Source organism: Ciconia boyciana, chromosome 16, assembly GCF_034638445.1.
Source record: "Ciconia boyciana chromosome 16, ASM3463844v1, whole genome shotgun sequence".
Lineage (NCBI taxonomy): Eukaryota > Metazoa > Chordata > Aves > Ciconiiformes > Ciconiidae > Ciconia > Ciconia boyciana.
In genome coordinates, this window is record NC_132949.1 from 13,847,831 (window position 1) to 13,869,533 (window position 21,703).

The 21,703-nt window shown below is 43.8% G+C and overlaps 1 protein-coding gene across 1 annotated transcript; it reads left to right on the forward strand.

Moving 5' to 3' along the window:
• Positions 1-3,090: 3,090 nt before the first annotated feature.
• Positions 3,091-20,331, forward strand: LOC140660589 (myosin heavy chain, skeletal muscle, adult-like). The gene is made up of 38 exons (XM_072881569.1): positions 3,091-3,297; positions 3,386-3,529; positions 3,623-3,779; positions 5,078-5,105; positions 5,204-5,318; positions 5,404-5,496; positions 5,623-5,686; positions 5,769-5,867; positions 5,994-6,097; positions 6,178-6,316; positions 7,060-7,178; positions 7,276-7,425; positions 7,798-7,968; positions 8,446-8,755; positions 8,910-8,983; positions 9,634-9,721; positions 9,816-9,933; positions 10,107-10,230; positions 10,316-10,452; positions 10,554-10,809; positions 12,986-13,228; positions 13,339-13,515; positions 13,601-13,746; positions 13,834-13,924; positions 14,013-14,402; positions 14,570-14,696; positions 14,871-14,989; positions 15,569-15,765; positions 16,063-16,246; positions 16,333-16,498; positions 16,671-16,795; positions 17,091-17,399; positions 17,500-17,703; positions 17,987-18,112; positions 18,210-18,380; positions 18,467-18,571; positions 18,733-18,828; positions 20,049-20,331. Exons 1-38 carry the CDS (start codon positions 3,091-3,093, stop codon positions 20,202-20,204), a joined length of 5,829 nt encoding a protein of 1,942 aa, XP_072737670.1. The 3' UTR covers positions 20,205-20,331.
• The last annotated feature ends 1,372 nt before the right edge of the window (positions 20,332-21,703 follow it).

Genomic DNA, 21,703 nt, shown 5'->3' on the forward strand with positions numbered 1-21,703 from the left:
GCCATAGGTCAGTTCTTAAACAGTTTTATTTTCAACTATGTCCACAAACCAGGTAAGTCAACACTGCTTTTCCTTCACAACCTAACTAGTGGTTTCATGAAGCACTCCCTGACACTGTCCACAAATACAGTTTTGGTACTGCAACCCAAAATAACATTTGGCCATTCTGTATGGAGTAGTTGTGGTCTTCTCTTGGGTTACATTCATTGCTCTAGCAGTCTGGTAGTCCTCTCTTAATTGCAGTTGGTGTTACTGTCCTGAGAGGACAGCTGTTAAGAAAGGAGGAGAGACTTGGTGAAGGGCCTGAAGCAGGAAACTTGAGGGACTTGAATTTCTTGAACAGTATGAGCATGGAGAAATATTAACACAGGACTTCAGTGCTGGACATGGCAAGAGCTGGAAGGAATTCAGCTTCACAATTTCCACCTCTCTTGAGTGCAATCTGTTCGGTATGAGTCTACTGTTCAACCAAAAAGGAAGACAAGGCCATTGTCAGTATATGTTCCCAATAACTGAATGCCTCATCTTTCTCCAAGGATCTGTGAGTGGCAGCTGAATATACAGGGAAATTTGGCAGGCCTCTATTCCTATATGAAGAATTATTTTGTGACGGTTGCATGATCAAATCAGATATTAAATGCCCTGCACATTACTGTATTGCACTAGACAAGAATTCAAAATTACCACACTAGTCCTCTGGTAAAGGGCAGCTCTTCTTCCTAATCCATGTGAAAAGATTAGCCTTCTGAAATATTCAACCATCCCCGTAACTTGTGTAGTGAGCTCAGGGGTGAGCTCTGGGTTTGGATTCCAGTGTGGGGCCCAAAATGTGGGTGCTGCAGGGCCAGAGCACTCTTGGAAGGGGCTCCTACAGCACAGGGCATCATCTGATGTTGTATATTACACTGGACCCCAGACATTGTTTTTCTAACCTCTTCCCTGTGCTATTCACTGAGATATTTTAATGATTGAAATGCAAATGACCAGGAGAAGAATGTGTTTAGATCTGGAGGATCTGAATAAGTTTAAGTGATTACACCCTTTCCTAAAATTAGATCAGTTAGTCTCTTGGACTACCAGCAAATCTCCTTTTCCCATACCATCAGCATTACACAAGACTGCCTGCTACCTCTAATGCTCTGGTACAGGCAGTACTGTGTTGTTAGATTTTTCTGGGACTGTGAACATGTAAATATGCATATTTTGATGGCACAGCAGTGCTAGACTGAGGATTTATCAGAATACATAGTAACTGGAACTATATGCTGAGGTGATATGTGTGATTGTGTGTACAAGCATAGCAGGGTAAGGCATGCTGTTTTGGGGAGCTGTAGGTAGGGAGGGGCTATGGGAGCCTCTGGAACTTCAGATTTGACAGGGGGAACTGGTTATTTATGCAGACAATAATAGGAGCAAGCATACGTCAAATGCAAGTAAAAAGTGTAAGAGAGTGAACAGTGAGAAAGCAGAGTTTCTTGGGGAATCACTTTTTAAATGAAATATGGACAAAACCATATATTATCTATGCATGCACAAGTATATATTTTAATTTGATACTTCAAAAGTCAGCTCAGGAATCTATTCAAGAGCTCCATTTCCAAGTAGCGTCTCCCATTACTTGGGTTCAGGCTTCCAACTCACTGTATTTCAAACCCTGTCAGCTATTGAAAGTGTCCTATACAGAAACCTCAGCTGTAATACATTTTGACTTTCTGCTTTTTAGAAAATATCACTGAAAAGTGGCTCTTAACAGCAATTATTTGCTGGTTTTTGACATGCAAAAAGGAATATTCCTGTTCCTCTCAATGCATGTGTTCCTAAAGCATCATAGATGTTATCACCCCCATTGCATGACTGAAAAGTTGTGGTATAAACATACCAGGGAAACTACCATGGGTCAAGCAGCAAATCACTGAGAAAGCCAGCAACAGGAACCATAAGTCCCTGCATCCAAGTTCTCTAAGTGCCTTGAGTAGTCTAGATTCTCTCCTTAACACTCTTGACAAATTATTTATAGATGTATTCACATAGTCAGTAAGATATAAAAATGTTCTAATTATATCATTCAAATCAAATGACAATTATGCCCTTAGTTTGCCAGACAATGCTTTGCCAAAGAAGGTTTGCCAGAAATGTTTTGACCGAAGAAAGGGGGAGCATCCGCAGCATCTGCAGATGAGACACTATAAAATCTCCCAGGGACAAGTCTGGCCTGTCTCCACGGAAGGCTTCAAGGTAAGTGCATGAATTTTGTGAGCTTGAAGAAAGAGGACAATGTCCTTGCAATATCCCATTCCATTTCTCCTGCCTCTGGCAGCCATTTCCATGAGGGAGTGCCCCTGTAAACAAAAATTTTCAATATAATTTCAATGCATGTCTGTATCTTCAATCTACAAATTGTCTCTGGAATCCCGTGCAGCAATAAAAAACAACTGCCATTCCTATTTTACAGGGTTGGTGAGTGTCCAGGATACAAGCATTTCTCCAAAGGTAACACCCTGAATAATTCATTCCTAGACACCACTCTAAGATAGGGCTTTTATACAGCTGCATGAGTTCTCTTCGTAAATCCTCTTATATTTCTGCTGACTTTTTCTTAGGCTAGACTGTTGAAAATAGGGAAGATCTAAAAAGTGAAGTAATTTTTCATTTTTAGCACACGAGGTAATACTTTTAACAAAAAAGTACTCTCTTGAAGATGCATCAGTCATAATTAAGGACCAGAACAGAGAGTGATTTTCTCTGGCTGTAAATTCTTTTATGTGAATACCTCAAATCTGGTCAGAATTCATCAAGGTGAGTTACGAAACTGTAGTCAATATTCAGAAGATGTTCAATCTACTGTTACGAGGCCTATGTGTTTTAGAAGACTAAGTCTCACTCTTGAGTGGGACTTGGGTACTTTTAAGATCAAATCAAAGTGGATTTCAGTGGTTGGTTATAAGAGATTTTCTGGGAGACTAGCTAGCAATGTATTAGCTAAAGAGCAAGGAGTTTTCTCACTGATATAGATTATATTATTCTTCTCATCCACAACCTTTTTTTCCCCACCAGACACCTCTGCTGACGTGCTTTCAATAAAGTGCAGACATGGCCTCTGGAGACTCTGAGATGGCCGTCTTTGGGGAGGCAGCTCCCTATCTCCGAAAATCAGAGAAGGAAAGAATTGCGGCCCAGAACAAGCCTTTTGATGCCAAGACATCAGTCTTTGTGGCTCATCCTAAAGAATCCTTTGTGAAAGGGACAATCCAGAGCAAAGAATCAGGGAAGGTCACCGTCAAGTCTGAAGCAGGAGAAGTGAGTGAAAAACAAGGCTGAAGGACACCATTTGATTCCCACTGTGAGCTCTTAGCTGACATGCATGGATCTTTTGTTTCCTTGGCAGACCCTGACTGTGAAGGAAGATCAGGTCTTCCCCATGAACCCTCCCAAGTACGATAAAATCGAGGACATGGCCATGATGACCCACCTCCACGAACCCGCTGTGCTGTACAACCTCAAAGAGCGTTATGCAGCCTGGATGATCTACGTAAGTACCAGCAGCAGTCTTCCTTTGGGCAGCTAGGAGGAACTGCTCTGCCAGGCTAAGTGGAAGCCAACGTGCTGTCTCCCTTCCTCGCAGACCTACTCGGGTCTCTTCTGCGTCACTGTCAACCCCTACAAGTGGCTGCCGGTGTACAACCCAGAGGTGGTGTTGGCCTACCGAGGCAAGAAGCGCCAGGAGGCCCCTCCACACATCTTCTCCATCTCTGACAATGCCTATCAGTTCATGCTGACTGGTGAGTTGCTTGACTTCCTTTGAACTGCTCTTGCAATGAGCTATCTGTAGAGGGAAATGTAGGGTATTCTCTGGAAATATGGTGCAACTCTTAAATTATTGTGTGTGTGAAGTTAATGGAATTAACTGTAATGGTTTGTGTGAGCTGAGTCTCTGTGTTCCCATTAGAATAAATAAAGACCTGGACTTAATGAAAATAATCTAGAAGGAGTAAATTCACTGAAAAGAAGACACCTATTTTCTGTAGACTTTACTGACTGTAATGGGATCTTACCTATATGCATAGATTTATGTATCTTAATCACTAAACTAGTCTCAGCTGGAAAGTACAGAGTACACTAATAACACACATACCATATAAATGATGTGTATATAATTAATTCAAATTTGCAAGCATCAGTGTAAAACAAAGTAAACAAGTAAAACAGAATATCTCTGCATTGAACAGGTACGTAAACTACACTTGATTATTATGCAAATGGCATTCATGATGGAAAAGACGACTAGGTGGTCTAAAGTACATACAGCCTTTAATGATCTATGTAACCCCTACACTGATCTATGCAACTGTAAATCAATTACACCTTACAGTGAAAAGTAAACCTCAGAAAACATTGTCAAGGAAAAAATAAAGCTTTTAGCATTTAAATTGAATGGATTTAAAAAAGTTCTTTCTGATTTTTCCTCTTCCTTCCACCTCTTATTTTCTCTTCCCTATGTGTGCATTAAAATCAAAGATGTGCAGGATTTTAGATTTTCTTTTCCTGTTCTTTTGTTACAAGCTGGGAAATAGATCCAGAATAGAAAAATGAAAAATTAACCTTGACTATGTATGATCTCAGAACACATAACTTCTGTATATTTAGGGGTTCAAAAAAAAAAGAGATGAAAAATAGTGAAAGAGGTTGGTCAGACGTTTCTGTTGTTCATGACACCCCCAAATTTCCATAAGATTACTCAGGAAAATTTTAGCTTCATGCTGTCAAAGCCAAACCTCAATATTTTTGTTATGTGTACTTACCTAATAATAGAGAAATAAGAAGCCTGATGAGAAGACAATATCTTGAAAGGCATAAGACTACAAAAGCTACTCTGAAGTGATGTCTTTACTGATCCAGTTGATAATACCTGAAGTACTGAAGGGAGCAGCAAAAGTACCCATGAGAATTCTCAGGGCTTTTCACCGTTTTCTGTCCCTGCATCTTCTGGAAGCTTCAGTTCATATTTTTCTCCTAGTTTTTGAGTTCTCTGTTATTCATGAGCACTAAGAAAAGCTTTCTTATCTCTGTCTTTCCACAGATCGTGAGAACCAGTCAATCCTGATCACGTATGTACACTCCCTACTCAGGTCCCTGTGGGGCTGCCCGATGCCAGGGGACCTCCTGCCTGACCACACGCTCTCTGTCTCTCTCTTTGGTTTGACAGCGGAGAATCTGGTGCAGGGAAGACTGTGAACACAAAGCGTGTCATCCAGTACTTTGCAACAATTGCAGCGAGTGGGGAGAAGAAGAAGGAGGAGCAGCAGTCAGGCAAAATGCAGGTGAGTCAGGAAGAACAGACTGAACGCTCGACATGTAATTGCCACGGCAACTAAACACTGTAACTGAATAATTATCGTCCTGCAGGGAACGCTTGAGGATCAAATCATCAGCGCTAACCCACTGCTGGAAGCCTTTGGAAACGCCAAAACTGTGAGGAATGACAACTCCTCACGCTTTGTAAGTTGTTGCTTTAGACAAAATCCCTCCTCATTATAACAGTAGTGATGGGCTAGTGGTATTCTCACATAAGGAGACGGCAATGAAATGCATCTAGGCTGAAATGCTTCTTTTTCCCCTTAACAGGGCAAATTCATCAGAATCCACTTTGGGGCCACAGGCAAACTGGCTTCTGCCGACATTGAAACTTGTAAGAGACTCTCCTGGCCTGATCCCATTCCTTCTAACCCTCCCCAGTTCTTGTGCTAACTCCGTCCTATCGTCCTTGCCAGATCTGCTGGAGAAGTCCAGAGTCACTTTCCAGCTCAAGGCAGAAAGAAGCTACCACATATTTTATCAGATCACCTCCAACAAGAAGCCAGAGCTAATTGGTAGGAAGATCACTAAGTTTTTGAAGGAAGATCACTAACTTTTTGAAGGAAGATCACTGAGCAATAGCTCATTGTGTCATCTGGAAAGCCAAAGTAAGCTTGTTTTTTCCCTTTTATTGCTTTCAGACATGCTCCTCATTACCACCAACCCTTACGATTTCCACTTTGTGAGTCAAGGTGAGATCAGTGTTCCCAGCATTAATGACCAGGAGGAACTGATGGCTACAGATGTAAGTAACTTACCAAACATGTCATCTGGTGGATAGGAGCCCTGGTACGTATATATTTACTTTACTGTTTCTGTTGGCAGAGTGCCATTGACATCCTGGGATTCACTGCTGAGGAAAAGACTGCCATCTACAAGCTGACAGGGGCTGTCATGCACTACGGGAACTTGAAGTTTAAGCAGAAACAACGAGAGGAGCAGGCAGAGCCAGATGGCACAGAAGGTATCAGCAGATTAGGCAAACTTTCCGAAAGAGATTGTCTTTGTCAGCAAAAGAAGGACTTAGGCAGATTTCAGACTTTAAATATGCAAAAGGGTAAACTAAAAAAATATTGTTCAATGGCTAGGTGACAGTTGAGACATGTATCTGATCTAATGATACCTATAATTTTATTCTGTGACTACTTAATAAATAAGAGATCTGATATACATTGCCAGGAAGCCAGGAGGCATGGATGTAAATTCCTGTAACATTGTTAGTCATACTTTTGTTGGAATACACCTTGCAATCTCTGCTGTATTGTGGAGTAGTGAAGTGGTTCAGCCCTAACAGGATGGGAGACCATGCTCCTATTCACCCTCACCTATTGGGGGGAACTCTGATGTGAGATGTGTATTTGATTAGTCTCTGTCACAGCAGGAAGTACAATCCATGCCTCCAGCTCTCTGAGTGATGAATCCTCTTGCTATACGACTAGAAAGAAAGTGTGAAGTCCCATGGTCATGCCTGAAAAAGGATGAAAGCAATGAGTTCTCCTGAAGAACATTTGTAGAAACTGAAGCTCAGAAAGTGTTGTAGACTCTGAATTCTGAAGACAACTGAGAAATTAGCTTTGTAGCTTTGACTCGCATATTTTTGTGCAACTCTGTAACAGTGAACACTGCTGTTACTTTTGAGACAGTCCCTCAAGGACCAAATTTCAGGAATTTTCCAATATTTCTCTCTCACTCTTTTCTGGTGTTTAGTGGCTGACAAGGCTGCCTACCTGATGGGTCTGAACTCAGCTGACCTGCTCAAGGCACTGTGCTACCCCCGAGTCAAGGTGGGGAATGAATATGTGACCAAGGGTCAAACTGTGCAGCAGGTAGGAAAAATGTGGTAACCTGGAACATGCTTTGATGGTTCCCATTGATTCTCCTTTGCTGTGTATAGTAATCTCCAAACATTTCTCCTTGCTTCAGGTGAACAATGCAGTGGGTGCTCTGGCAAAGGCTGTCTATGAGAAGATGTTCTTGTGGATGGTTTTTCGTATCAACCAACAGCTGGATACCAAGCAACCCAGACAGTACTTCATTGGTGTCCTGGACATTGCTGGCTTTGAGATCTTTGATGTAAGGAACAGTTTTACTAGCATTTTCATAGAAGGACAATTGAGAGTAAAGGGAATTTTGAGACATATTTTAAACAGAAATTAGTGTCTTCCTACATTTATTTGCAGGGCTTTTGGAATCACCTTTTTTAATCCTGCAAAATAATAATAATAATAATAATAATAGAAAACTAATTTCATAGTTACACTGAATTTGAAACCTTCTCTCTTTTCTAAATGCAAAGCCTATCCTAGAGACATAGCATAGGAAAACAGCACAGGAAGAGGCCTTGTATTTAAAGTATCACCCATGGTGAATTAGGATTGCACATGAAAACACTTTGCTATTATTGCTGAACCTTGAAAATGTTGCGTGTCTTTTTATGTCTGACAGTTCAACAGCTTTGAGCAGCTGTGCATCAACTTCACCAATGAGAAACTGCAACAGTTCTTCAACCACCACATGTTTGTGCTGGAGCAGGAAGAGTACAAGAAGGAAGGAATTGAATGGACATTCATTGACTTTGGGATGGACCTGGCTGCCTGTATTGAGCTCATTGAGAAGGTATCCTTCCTGTTCAAGTGTATTATATGTTGGATCTTCCATACTTGCCAAGAGACATACTTAAGAAGCATGTGAGAATACTCTGGCTTTTTCAAATATATACCCTGTGGCAACAGGGTGGAAGTGTTTTTGGAGATCATACTCAGATATCAGGACTTTTGGTGAGAGTATTCATTTCCAGATTACAAAATGAAGTTATATAAAAGACTGTCATGTGCTGTACGTACCTATCAGTAAAGAAGTTTTATGGAGAGGATAGTATTTTGCAATGTCGTATTTGTAATTTTTTCATCAACAAAGGCATTTAAATAAGTTCAAATGAAACAGCAACACTGAAAAAAGTTGAGTCTTAGTTAATTTTCTCTGACTTATTGGCATGGAATGCACAGGAACAGCTTTCTCATCTGACTCCAGGAACTTTCCAACCAAGGGATGTCTCCTTTCTAATCTGTTTCTCCCTCTTGTAATGTCTTCCAGCCCATGGGCATCTTCTCCATCCTGGAAGAGGAGTGCATGTTCCCCAAGGCAACTGACACCTCTTTCAAGAACAAGCTCTATGACCAACATCTGGGCAAGTCCAGTAACTTCCAGAAGCCCAAGCCTGCCAAAGGCAAGGCTGAGGCCCACTTCTCTCTGGTGCACTATGCTGGTACAGTGGACTACAACATCTCTGGCTGGCTTGAGAAGAACAAGGATCCCTTGAACGAAACTGTCATTGGGCTGTATCAGAAATCATCTGTGAAGACACTGGCTTTACTCTTTGCCAGCTATGGTGGAGCAGATGCAGGTCAGCTCTGTGAAAATTGTAATTTCAGTGTGGGTCAAAGTTGACATAGAATTAAAGCAGTAAACACTAAACATTTCAAGTTGTTTCGTGTTCTGTAGTCTCCAATATGCAACAGCCATATTTTAATACTTTTTTTCTTTTCTTCCATTTGCAGAGGCTGGTGGTGGTGGCAAAAAGGGTGGCAAGAAGAAGGGTTCTTCTTTCCAGACTGTCTCAGCTCTTTTCCGGGTACAGTACTACATTTCTTATCTCTTTGTAATATGAAGAAAGGAGGCAAGCTAATATTAAATTTGAAAGGGCTATTTTGCATTGCTGTAATGGTGGTTTTCCAGGATCAATTAAAATCAGGTTTTCCAGGATCAATTTCAATATTGCTAATATGTCATGTTCAAAAATAAGCATTCTGTCTTTAAAGATCATGAAAATCTAATCCTTTTTTTTGTTTGCTTATTTGGAGATGCTATTATTCAGATCTTTATATTTTTATGTCTTTGGGCCAGACTAGAACTATAATTTTAGCATTGCTGCATTTCTGTGAGGTTGATATGTTGGGGAATAGAGAAGCTCCTTATAAACAAACTTATTAATGTAAGTAGATTGACTAGAAGGTGGAACATGAAAAACCTAAAAGTTAATTACTTTGTGTTAAAGTGTGAAATTGTATATTAGTTTCCACTGGATCAATAGCAACATGGTAGTATTTCAGTCTTTAAAAATGCGTTTCAATATCTTCAAATAGAAGAAATATTTGGTTTCTGTGGCTTTACCTAAGTGTTCTGAAACCCAGCTAATTCTGAGAAGTCATAAAGTCATTGCCATGGGCTTGATGCATCAAACACTGGACATAGGAAATTCACATTACTAACTGGTCCCTCTAGGAGAACTTAAACAAGCTGATGACCAATCTACGGAGCACTCACCCCCATTTTGTCCGCTGCATCATCCCAAATGAAACAAAAACACCTGGTAAGATGCTTAAGCAGAAAGAGAGCTTCCTCTGATAAATCTATTCCCCTCTGCACTGCACACTGTGGTATTCATTTAACCTCTGAATTTGCAGGTGCCATGGAGCATGAACTGGTACTTCACCAGCTGCGGTGTAACGGTGTGCTGGAAGGCATCAGAATTTGCAGGAAAGGTTTCCCCAGCAGAGTTCTCTATGCTGACTTCAAACAGAGGTAAGAGCACTGCACTTCTCAACATCATTAAAAGCAATGTTGGTTCATTCATATAGGTTCATTCAGGCTGGACTCTGTTGTCAAAAATAGCTATATATGAGCTGGTGGGGTTCAGTAGCTAGAGTGTGTTGGTTGGGAAAAAACAGCCTTATCTTCCTCTTCTCTTTTCACAGATACAAGGTGCTTAATGCCAGTGCCATCCCAGAAGGACAGTTCATTGATAGCAAGAAGGCTTCTGAGAAGCTGCTTGGGTCAATCGATGTGGACCACACGCAGTACAAATTTGGCCACACCAAGGTACAAACCCTCCTTGACTCACTCACTGTGTGCCTGTGCTTTGCTCTACCTGACAGTGATGCGTGGCAACGTTCCCTTTCTCCAGGTGTTCTTCAAAGCTGGGCTGCTGGGACTCCTGGAGGAGATGAGGGATGAGAAGCTGGCACAGCTCATCACTCGCACACAGGCCAGGTGCAGGGGCTTCCTGATGAGAGTGGAGTACCAGAGAATGGTGGAGAGGAGGTAGACATTCCTCATCTTCACTTAAAGTCACTGTACTTTGGGGAAAGTGTTGGCACTCATCATACAGAAAATATTCAATGTACATTTTAATTATGCTTCAGGGAGTCCATCTTCTGCATCCAGTACAATATTCGTGCATTCATGAACGTCAAGCACTGGCCCTGGATGAAGCTGTTCTTCAAGATCAAGCCCTTGCTGAAGAGTGCAGAATCTGAGAAGGAGATGGCCAACATGAAACAAGAGTTTGAGAAAACCAAGGAAGAGCTTGCAAAGTCTGAGGCAAAGAGGAAAGAGCTGGAGGAGAAAATGGTTTCTTTGCTGCAGGAGAAAAACGATCTGCAGCTCCAAGTGCAGGCTGTGAGTTTATCACCATTAATTTATCTCTCAGAAAAGGAGTCTATACATTCAGACTGTTCTTTATGAAGCAGAAGGTCAGAGTATAGAAGACCAAAAGTCAGATATTTGTTGAATTATCCATCATGTGTATGTGAAATTGAGGAAACAACTGTCTGCAGTGGCGTGATGAGCCCTCTGACAGCCACTACAAAGAGGCAGGGAGCTCCAAGTGGGAGTCAGTGCTCTTGCTTTCAGAGGAAGAAGGCAGATATAGCTAGCCAAGATGAAATACTCAGAGCAGTTTTGCCTGAAGCCCCAACTCCCTCTGAGCATGTGAGTCCTGCAGGGGGTATCTCCTTCTCACCAGGATGTAGAACAATGAATTCATTTTGGAGTGTAAATGCAAGCCAGAGTTGAAAGCGGTACTTGTGAATTCAGGTGCAGGAAAAGTCATCCACCCTTTGCTTCATAACTAGTGGTTAATCATTCACTCAGTAATTGGGAAATACAGCTTCAAATGTCTCCTTAGTCTAAGAATATATAGACATAGAGTTCCTGTTTCCGAGAAAAAGTCACACCATCCAGTGGAGGTTTCTTCTTCCCTGAGTTGTTAATTACACAAAAGAGCTCTGTATGCTCTAGACTTAACTGGTATGAATCAAGGTCATAAACAAAATTTATAATGAAACAAAATTTTCGGGTCTTTTTGAACATTGTAGTTTTTTGCATCTCTAATCTGGATTTTCTGTGGTAGTTCCACTACAAACAACATCCTGTCGTGGTAGAATCATTAACATTTAAGATTTAGAGGTCTGGCTAAGAAGTTATCTTTATTAAAAGAGCATTCCTTCCCACTAAAAGACATCTTTCCATAAAGTACTTGTGTTGGGGTCCCCAGTCTGGGGGGCACAATTTAGAACACGTCAGACAGAAGTTTTATTAACTGTAAACAGAGTGAGAGAACATTTGGACAGCATCTCCCCCTCTGCTCCCCTCTTCTCTGTCAGTTGATTGCAGAGACCCAACCTATATACTGTATCAGAAAAAAAGAAAGTGGTGAGGAAAAACAATCGTTTCAATGTTAACAAAGCCAGGTATCCATCCTTGGGAGGGATGTTCTATTTAAGTAGCTTGCTAACTGCAACAATTCTAAGGAATCAAACTGTAAAGAACATGACAATATGGAGAGACTGACTCTTGGTGGAGCTTATAGGAGTGGCACACCTGGTATTATCTTAGCTCAGAAGTGGGGAGTTGGAAATAATCATGGACTGTTGCTTTTAGTTGAAAGGAATATTCTTTTAGTAAAGATAAATTCATAGACAGACCTCTCAATCTTAAATATTAATAATTTTACCACCAGAATCCTATGAACCTTGTAGACACACAGCACTTCACAAAATAAAATATTGCTTAAAAATATACACAAAAGTATGATATTCAAATGTCACCTTACAAAGTCATCTTAATCTACTCATTAAATTATTTAAATTACCAACTAAAAATGGAACACTACTTAATTACACAGTTATTTGAACATTCCCACAGAAAATGCGATCCCCTTGTTACCTGTTTTACCTAGTATACAGAGAAAAATAAATATCCCATTGGGCTTTCTTATAAGATATTTGCTTTCAAATTCATTTGGGACAAACCAAATTCATTATACCAAAAGCCCACCAAAGAGTAAGATGATGTGGTGATCAACTGCAACCAGCATATGCCACTCCAGACACAGTGTGGAAGGATGACATGCAGGTAGCTGATTTACAAGCGTAAGACCCCACTTGCAGAAGCAGCAGTATTAATACATTTAGAGCGAGAGTAATGTCTTTTCTGTTAAATTATTGTTGAGGCTACCAGAGCCCTTACTCCAACACAATAATAGGTTCAGAAGGATTCAGTTACAAAAGGAAAGATATTGAATACCGTGTTTGTGAAGAGAAATGTCTCCAAGCCCTTTCTCCTCTAGGTAAATGAGAAATTCTCACACCTACCACATATGTGAGACATTTTTAGGAGAGAGAAAAAAGTTTAGGAATCCATATTGCTTGAGAAGCTGTATAATGCATCCCAGGAAAAAAAAAAAGCAAGATTGAAGTTGCTTGAGGAGAGGCCAACTTCAGGCCACTTTTTAACACACACTTACATAGAAAAGTTCAGAAAACAAACAAGAAAATATATATCTCCCCACCAGGAAGCAGATAGCTTGGCTGATGCTGAGGAAAGATGTGACCAGCTCATCAAAACCAAAATCCAGCTGGAAGCTAAAGTTAAAGAAGTGACTGAAAGGGCCGAAGATGAGGAGGAAATTAATGCTGAGCTGACAGCCAAGAAAAGGAAACTGGAGGATGAATGTTCAGAGCTGAAGAAAGATATTGATGACCTTGAGTTAACGCTGGCCAAGGTTGAGAAGGAAAAACATGCCACTGAAAACAAGGTATGAGGCAGAAGATGTCACTCTCACTCCAGAAGAGACCTCTGTTTTGTTATACAGTATCAAGTTTTAAACAACATTTTTTATCTGCACTTGCTCCCTTCTTCTCAAAGGTAAAAAACCTCACAGAGGAGATGGCAGCCCTGGACGAGACCATTGCCAAGCTGACAAAAGAGAAGAAAGCCCTCCAAGAGGCCCATCAGCAGACACTGGATGACCTGCAGGCAGAAGAGGACAAAGTCAATACTCTGACCAAAGCTAAAACCAAGCTGGAGCAGCAAGTGGATGATGTAAGCACAGAGGCATACAGCAAGAAAAGGAAAGGGATGGAGTCAGACCTGGCTGGTAGAGCACTGATGGTCTTGTTCTTTTTAGCTGGAAGGGTCCCTGGAACAAGAGAAGAAGCTGCGCATGGACCTTGAGAGAGCTAAGCGGAAACTCGAAGGAGACCTGAAGCTGGCCCATGACAGCATAATGGATTTGGAAAACGATAAGCAGCAGCTGGATGAGAAACTGAAGAAGTAAGTGTGGCTGTGGGACACCTGAGTGCTGGGCTGGTGTACTTGTCTTTTTTCTTTGCGCTCTAACACGGTTTGCTTTGTGCAAAGGAAAGACTTTGAAATCAGCCAGATCCAGAGCAAAATCGAGGATGAGCAAGCCCTGGGCATGCAATTACAGAAGAAGATCAAGGAGCTGCAGGCAAGTCTCTCTTCCTTCTCTTCTGCCCTTCAGAAAGACATGAGGTAGGAGGAGGGCATGGGTGTGAAGGGTCCCTAATGTTCCACAGGCTCGTATCGAGGAACTGGAGGAGGAAATTGAGGCAGAGCGAACCTCTCGGGCAAAAGCAGAGAAGCATCGGGCTGACCTCTCGAGGGAGCTAGAGGAGATCAGCGAGCGCCTGGAAGAAGCAGGAGGGGCTACCACAGCTCAGATTGAGATGAACAAGAAGCGTGAGGCAGAATTCCAGAAGATGCGTCGTGACCTCGAAGAGGCCACACTGCAGCACGAAGCCACGGCTGCCGCCCTGCGGAAGAAGCACGCAGACAGCACAGCTGAGCTTGGGGAGCAGATCGACAACCTGCAACGAGTGAAGCAGAAGCTGGAGAAGGAGAAGAGTGAGCTGAAGATGGAGATTGACGACTTGGCCAGTAACATGGATTCTGTCTCCAAAGCCAAGGTACAGTTTCTGTCAGATTACTGCCCTATGATACATGGCCTGATACATGATTTTGAAACTTCTGATTACATTTTGCTGTCACACACAGTTGGGTTGTTTTTCATCATGAGAACAACCTGCTAGAATTTAGTGATAGTCCTCTTTCCTTACATGTATTTGACATATAGGCAAACCTGGAGAAAATGTGTCGCACTCTGGAAGACCAGCTAAGTGAGATTAAGACAAGAGAAGAGGAGCATCAACGCATGATCAATGACCTCAATACTCAAAGGGCTCGTCTGCAGACAGAAGCAGGTAACAAACCCCCCACCCCTCTGGAATGGGAGAACCTGTAACCGATGATGACAAGAAAGAGAGTGATGTTTTACTTAAATTGGTCTATACTCTGTAAGCTGGTATACAGTGCTTTAAGGACATATTGGTTTAGTATTCCTTTTTAAGTTACAGTCTATCTGTAAAATTTCTCAGGTGAATATTCACGCCAGGTGGAAGAAAAAGATGCTTTGATATCTCAGCTATCCAGAGGCAAACAGGCATTTACTCAACAGATCGAGGAACTAAAGAGACATTTAGAGGAAGAAATAAAGGTAAAGGTACTTCCTGTAGGGGGTTTGACTCAGATTCAGATTCCATTGTCTTTCAGGAAATTTCCTACTCTCACATAACATCAGAATATGTTAGCCATGTCATTTTAATTTGGGAGCTCTCAAACTAGATGGACAATTTTGCCACCTTCCTCTGTAGTGTGGGAAGAAAAGTTGCAGAGGGCATTGCCTCCAGCCTGGATACTGAGACAGGGAAGGACAACTTTAGGTCTTTATTTGGATTAATGATAGCATATTAAAAAAGGTTGAAATATATCTAAAAAACTATGTTTCTTATTCTACTTTTCCATAATGGAAGCTGAAACTTTAGAACACATTTAAAAGGATTCAACAATTCCCAGCTTTATAGTTGTCATTTAGAGTTTACCCATCATCTCTCCTAAGGTAACATTCTAGATTCTGATGAATGAAGTGATAAGAAGCTGCTCAGAATATGGAATCAATGTACCTTTTTTCCGTGGGCTGACTTTGTCAGATTCAAAGAGTTTTCAACAACTTTCCCTAAGTTAACATTCTATTGTCTCACAGGCAATTCATTGTCCCAATCCCATATCTCCCCAGGCCAAGAATGCCCTGGCCCATGGCTTGCAGTCCGCTCGCCATGACTGTGACTTGCTCCGGGAACAATATGAGGAGGAGCAGGAAGCCAAAGGGGAGCTGCAGCGTGCCCTGTCCAAGGCCAACAGCGAAGTGGCCCAGTGGAGAACCAAATATGAGACGGACGCTATTCAGCGCACGGAGGAGCTGGAGGAAGCCAAGTATGTGGTGAAAGGATGTGAAGAAGCCAGGGGGGACTGAAAATTCAAAGGCAACATTGGAATAGACACATTAAGATATTCTGAGGAATAAGTCATGGATTTGCTTTAGGAAAGGGTAACAGAAAGTGGGAATCTTTATCCTATAGGTTTAGACAAAAGTGAAAACAAAGGCTAGGAACAGCATAAATTAAGCCCTTCACTCTGTGTGGCTGCAGACTTCAAAATGATTAAGCATGCTCTTGTAGAAAGCACACTGGTTCCTCTGCACTAACTGTGAGCTGTGCTTACATCTCCCAGGAAGAAGCTGGCCCAGCGCCTGCAGGAGGCAGAGGAACATGTTGAAGCTGTCAATGCCAAATGTGCTTCCCTGGAAAAGACAAAGCAGAGGCTGCAGAATGAAGTGGAGGACCTGATGATTGATGTGGAGCGATCAAATGCTGCCTGCGCAGCTCTGGATAAGAAGCAGAAGAACTTTGACAAGGTCTTTTGGGCTCCAGACCTGGGGCTCCTGGGCAGAGCATTCCTTCCTGATTGCCATGTCCATACTCACACCCGGTTCCTCTGCAGATCCTGTCAGAATGGAAGCAGAAGTATGAGGAAACACAGGCTGAGCTGGAAGCCTCCCAGAAGGAGTCTCGCTCTCTCAGCACGGAGCTGTTTAAGATGAAGAATGCCTATGAGGAGTCCTTGGACCACCTGGAAACGCTGAAGCGTGAGAACAAGAACTTGCAGCGTAAGTCCCTGGCCCTCTGCTCCTGGCAGGGCTTTCTTGCTATCCCCCACTATGCACCACTCCACATGAGTCTGTGCCTGCAGGTCGGCAAAGGTGCCTTTTACCTTGTTGTGGCAGGGCCCTTCCCATTCTGCTCTGTGCCTGACCACGCCATTGGTCTTTGTTCCCACAGAGGAGATTTCCGACCTCACGGAGCAGATTGCCGAGGGAGGAAAGGCGATTCATGAGCTGGAGAAAATCAAGAAGCAGATTGAGCAGGAGAAATCTGAAATCCAGGCTGCCTTGGAGGAAGCTGAGGTATATGCCCATAATTGCTGGTGTCTGCACTAAAAATGTAAGCAATGTGGAAATATGGCTAACAACTGCTTGGTCCCCCTCTGTTCTGGCTGGGGAGTGCAGCCAGCTGAGATTTCCTGAAATATTCTGTAACTACCTAGAAAGCAAGCAGTAGCTTTATCGATGTTACAAATCATAGAATCATAGAATCATTAAGGTCGGAAAAGACCTCTAAAATCATCTAGTCCAACCGTCACCCCAACACCTCCATGCCCACTAAAACATGTCCCAAAAATGTTTGTGTCCAATTGTGCAGGCCTCCCTAGAACATGAAGAAGGGAAGATCCTGCGCCTCCAGCTTGAGCTCAACCAGGTGAAGTCTGAGATTGACAGGAAGATAGCAGAGAAAGATGAGGAAATCGACCAGATGAAGAGAAACCACCTCCGAGTCATCGAGTCCTTGCAGAGCAGCCTGGACGCTGAGATCAGGAGCAGGAATGAAGCCCTGCGGCTGAAGAAGAAGATGGAGGGAGACCTGAATGAAATGGAGATCCAGCTGAGCCATGCCAACCGTGTGGCTGCAGAGGCACAAAAGAACCTGAGAAACACACAGGCAGTGCTCAAGGTCCGTTTAGCAAAGCTACAGAAAGAGAAATGACATCCCTGGCATTTTTGGCACTAAAGCACACACTTTTGCCTTGCAATTTCTCTTGTCTCTTTTACAGGATACCCAGATACACTTGGACGATGCTCTCAGGACACAGGAAGACCTGAAGGAGCAGGTGGCCATGGTGGAGCGCAGAGCAAACCTGCTGCAGGCTGAAGTTGAGGAGCTACGGGCAGCCCTGGAGCAGACGGAGCGGTCAAGGAAACTGGCTGAGCAGGAGCTTCTGGATGCCACTGAACGTGTGCAGCTCCTCCACACCCAGGTAAGGGGGTGGTGCAAAATCAGTTGTGTTGACACTTAACAAACACAGAGGGCTGCTATATACCAGAGGATAGGGAGTACTAGAATGGCCTCTACTGTTATCCTCAAGGAAAGCCATGCTCAGCGCCCAGCACCTGAGCCCACCACTGACGTTTTGTAAACAACCATTTTAAAAAGAATTCCAGATTTTGAATTGCAAGCTTGAAGAGTAAAGACTTGGCTCAGGCTGTAAGCTTGGTATTGCAGGCCTCAGAATACAAGTCTTGCAATCTCTCTTTGTGCAGAACACCAGCCTGATCAACACCAAGAAGAAGCTGGAAACAGACATTGCCCAAATTCAGGGTGAAATGGAGGATACGATCCAGGAAGCCCGCAATGCTGAAGAGAAGGCCAAGAAGGCCATCACAGATGTGAGTTGGGGGCTCCTTTCACTGCTCAGGGTGGATGTATTCTCCCCCCAAAACTGTCTCCAGCCCCAAAATGGCTTTGACCCTTTGCTCTCCTCAGGCAGCCATGATGGCAGAAGAGCTGAAGAAGGAGCAGGACACCAGCGCCCACCTGGAGAGGATGAAGAAGAACCTGGACCAGACGGTGAAGGACCTGCAGCACCGTCTGGATGAAGCCGAGCAGTTGGCACTGAAGGGAGGCAAGAAGCAAATCCAGAAGCTGGAGGCCAGAGTGCGTAGGGCTGGTATTTGTGCCCCTGCAAGCATGTCACGTAAGCTTCCCCCAGGGAAGCTCCAAAGATGGGCTTCTCATTGCAGGTGCGGGAGCTGGAAGGGGAGGTTGATGCTGAGCAGAAGCGCAGCGCTGAAGCCGTGAAGGGTGTGCGCAAGTACGAGAGGAGGGTGAAGGAGCTGACCTACCAGGTAAGCAGGAGGCCTCCTTGGGTTGACACACCCCCTCGCAGGAAGTAAAAATATTTTTTTTACTCACAAAAATTTTTGCACTTGATTGCCAAGGGGAATTGTTAACTGACATGGAGGGAAACCAATAATTCATTCTGTTTCCTGTTTGCCAACTGTTTTAGTCTGAGGAAGACCGGAAGAATATTCTCAGGCTGCAGGATCTGGTGGACAAGCTGCAAATGAAGGTGAAATCCTACAAGAGACAAGCTGAGGAGGCTGTGAGTATTGCTTGTAGTGGTAAACAAACATCACTTTCTGAGGAGGAACAGAAATCATATGGGAAATGAATGAGTTTTTGGGAAAGCACAGAAAGTGGTGAACAATGCTGGACTTCAAGTGCAGGGAAAGAAAGGTCAGTCATCTGGGAATAGTTTAGTGTGTGCCTACAAGAAAATCATCCTTGCAAAGCTTGCAAGGAGTGGTTCCCCATGAGAAATTTAACGGTTCTAGGAACATAATCCTGAGAGTATGGTTGACATTGCTTTCTTTTGGCCACACTCCTGTCAGGAATAAACTAAGGGATGTCGTGCAATCTTTTTTATACAGGAGGACAGACTGACAGACATGGCTCACAAGCAGCCTCTCAGCTGATAAATTTTTGAGTCAGGTTCCTTCCTGCATAGGCCAGTATAGACAGGTTTTGCTGTCCTATGATGAGTGAATGATTTGTGAGAGGGACGTGCTTGGGTTCTAACTGACTCATCTCCTCAGAGTTCTTCAGCTTGTATCAGAGAGTGCAGACACTGAGCCAGAACAGGAGACAGTGATGATTAGCTCGTGTGCTGAACTGGAAATAAGTTTCAATTTCTTCTGCAAAGCAACATTCTTCATAAGGCAAAGTGATGAGATATGTGACTGCAGACAGTGGCTGGAAGAGGAGGGTGGATTGTGGGTGGTGTTGTATGGCTACGGAAGAAGGAGGAGATGGGCAGTTACCTGACAGTGCTGTCACAGCAGACATGGAGAAAGAAGGAGAAGCTATACTCACCTAGTGGGGATTGGCAGGAGGGGGCAGGAACTTCCTCCCTGAGGATACCATAGAAACTCACCTTTGGGGAGTATACATGTTCTTTCTTGGTGCTGCTGCTCTTTCTTAGCCCTAACCTTTGAGTGTAAAGAATAACAAACTGCAGCCCAAACAGCTTTTTCTCAACAGCTAAAAACAGGGACTGCTGTGCTGTCCATCCCGCTTTGCACATTCCAGAGGGCAGATCTGCGATAACAATTCAAAAGCTGTTTTAGTTGGTTTGGATGGGATACTCTAAACAAGGGATGATGAGGAGGTCTGTGTGAGGCTTCTGGGTCATCGGTGGTAGGTGGGAGATAGGAGGTCTGTGCTTTCCTCTGGGAAACAGCTACAGCCCTGCAAGGCCGAGGCGCAGGAGGCGTGAAAGCCCTGCCCTGGGCTCCTCACCACCGCCTCCCTCTCCCCACACAGGAGGAGCTGTCCAATGTCAACCTCTCCAAGTTCCGCAAGATCCAGCACGAGCTGGAGGAAGCCGAGGAGCGGGCTGACATTGCAGAGTCGCAGGTCAACAAGCTCCGAGTGAAGAGCCGCGAGTTTCACAGCAAAAAGATAGGAGAGGAAGAGTGAGGCTGTCACGAAGCAGCAAAGTGACCTGAGGGATGCACAAAATGTGAACCTCTTGGTCACTTTCTTCTGCAATGAGTCTTTGTACCCACCTCAATGTCTAGAGAATAAAGACCGTAGATTCCTTTGCATACACACTATGAGCAGTGCCTTCTTTGTATTTTTTTTTTTCTGATCAAGCTTGGGATATTGTGTTGCAGAACAAGTTTTCTTACTTTTCCTGGCTGGGGGAAGGGAGAAGCTCATGCAAACTCTGGACTGAGGACCCGCAAACTTAGAGGCTGGCCATTCCTGTGGAGACTACTGATAGTCCAGCCTGTGCTCTCTTCCGTCTCCAGCAGCTCCTTGCCTTGCTCCTGCCCTCGCATACTCTTAATGCTTCTCCCATTGTCCTTTCAGCACAGCTTACTTCCCATGTGAGGGGCAAGAGAGGGTGATCCCTTTCCTTTTTCCTTTCCCTACTTTTGTTTGTGATCCTGGCAGTCACAAAGCCTACACATCAGTCTCTCAGTAAGTTAGCAGAAGTCAGTACACTGCACCATGAAGAGCTGCCAGTTCCTTGTCTGAGACGATTTTCGGCACACAGAGCACTGTTACGACACATCGATAGTGCCCCTAAGTTGTGCCATCTCTCTTACCCTAGATTCCCTCAGCTGCTGCCACCACCTGGTCCTAGTTTCTCTGCAGCGGACAAAACGCTGAGCCCTGCCTGGGGCCACGTGCTGGAAGGACTGCCCCTCAGGGCCCATTTCTCGCACGCTGCGTGACACCAACACACCTCCTCAACACATCACCTTGAAGGTCAGCCTTGTCACCTCTTGCACAACAGGCTGCACGTGGCATTGCGTCAGGCAAGAGAAAAGAAGAAAACGGATGGGTGTACCCCTCCATTCCTTCCTCACATACCTGTACCTCGGTTTTGGCCTACCTGCAGGCTAAACAGACAATATATTTTTGGGAAGAAGGGAAAGGGATGAGGGAGGAAGGGAAGGGAAATTGTCAAACACTTTCTCCTTCATTCAGACCCTGATCTGAACAGCAGAGGCACAGTGGGCACGTACAACTGCAAAGTCTCATGTGCTCTGTCAGCCGTCTCAGCTGGATTGTTCCAACGCATTAAGCCTTGCCTGTAGTTTGGGTGAAAGACACATGGACAGTGCCAAGGTATGTTGAAGACAAGCCCACAGACGTCTGCCTAAGCTGATGTTTTCATAGAACCGACAGCTCTCGGCTTCCAAGTAACTTCTGTCCCTTATTTTCAGGGAGACCGCACAGCCTTGGAGGATTTTCTCAGAAAGCTCAAAGACTGCAGGGCAGTGTGTATAGTGAATGAAACACAGGTTAGCAGTAACTGAGGGCTATGAAGTTAATTTGGGAATCCTTTCAGCAATATCAACTTATGCAATTGCACCCACTGTTGCAGCACTGCCTGTCTGAAGCATTCGCTGCCAGTTACCCCAGCTGACGCCAAGCTGCAGGATCCCTTGATGCAGACCAAAGTG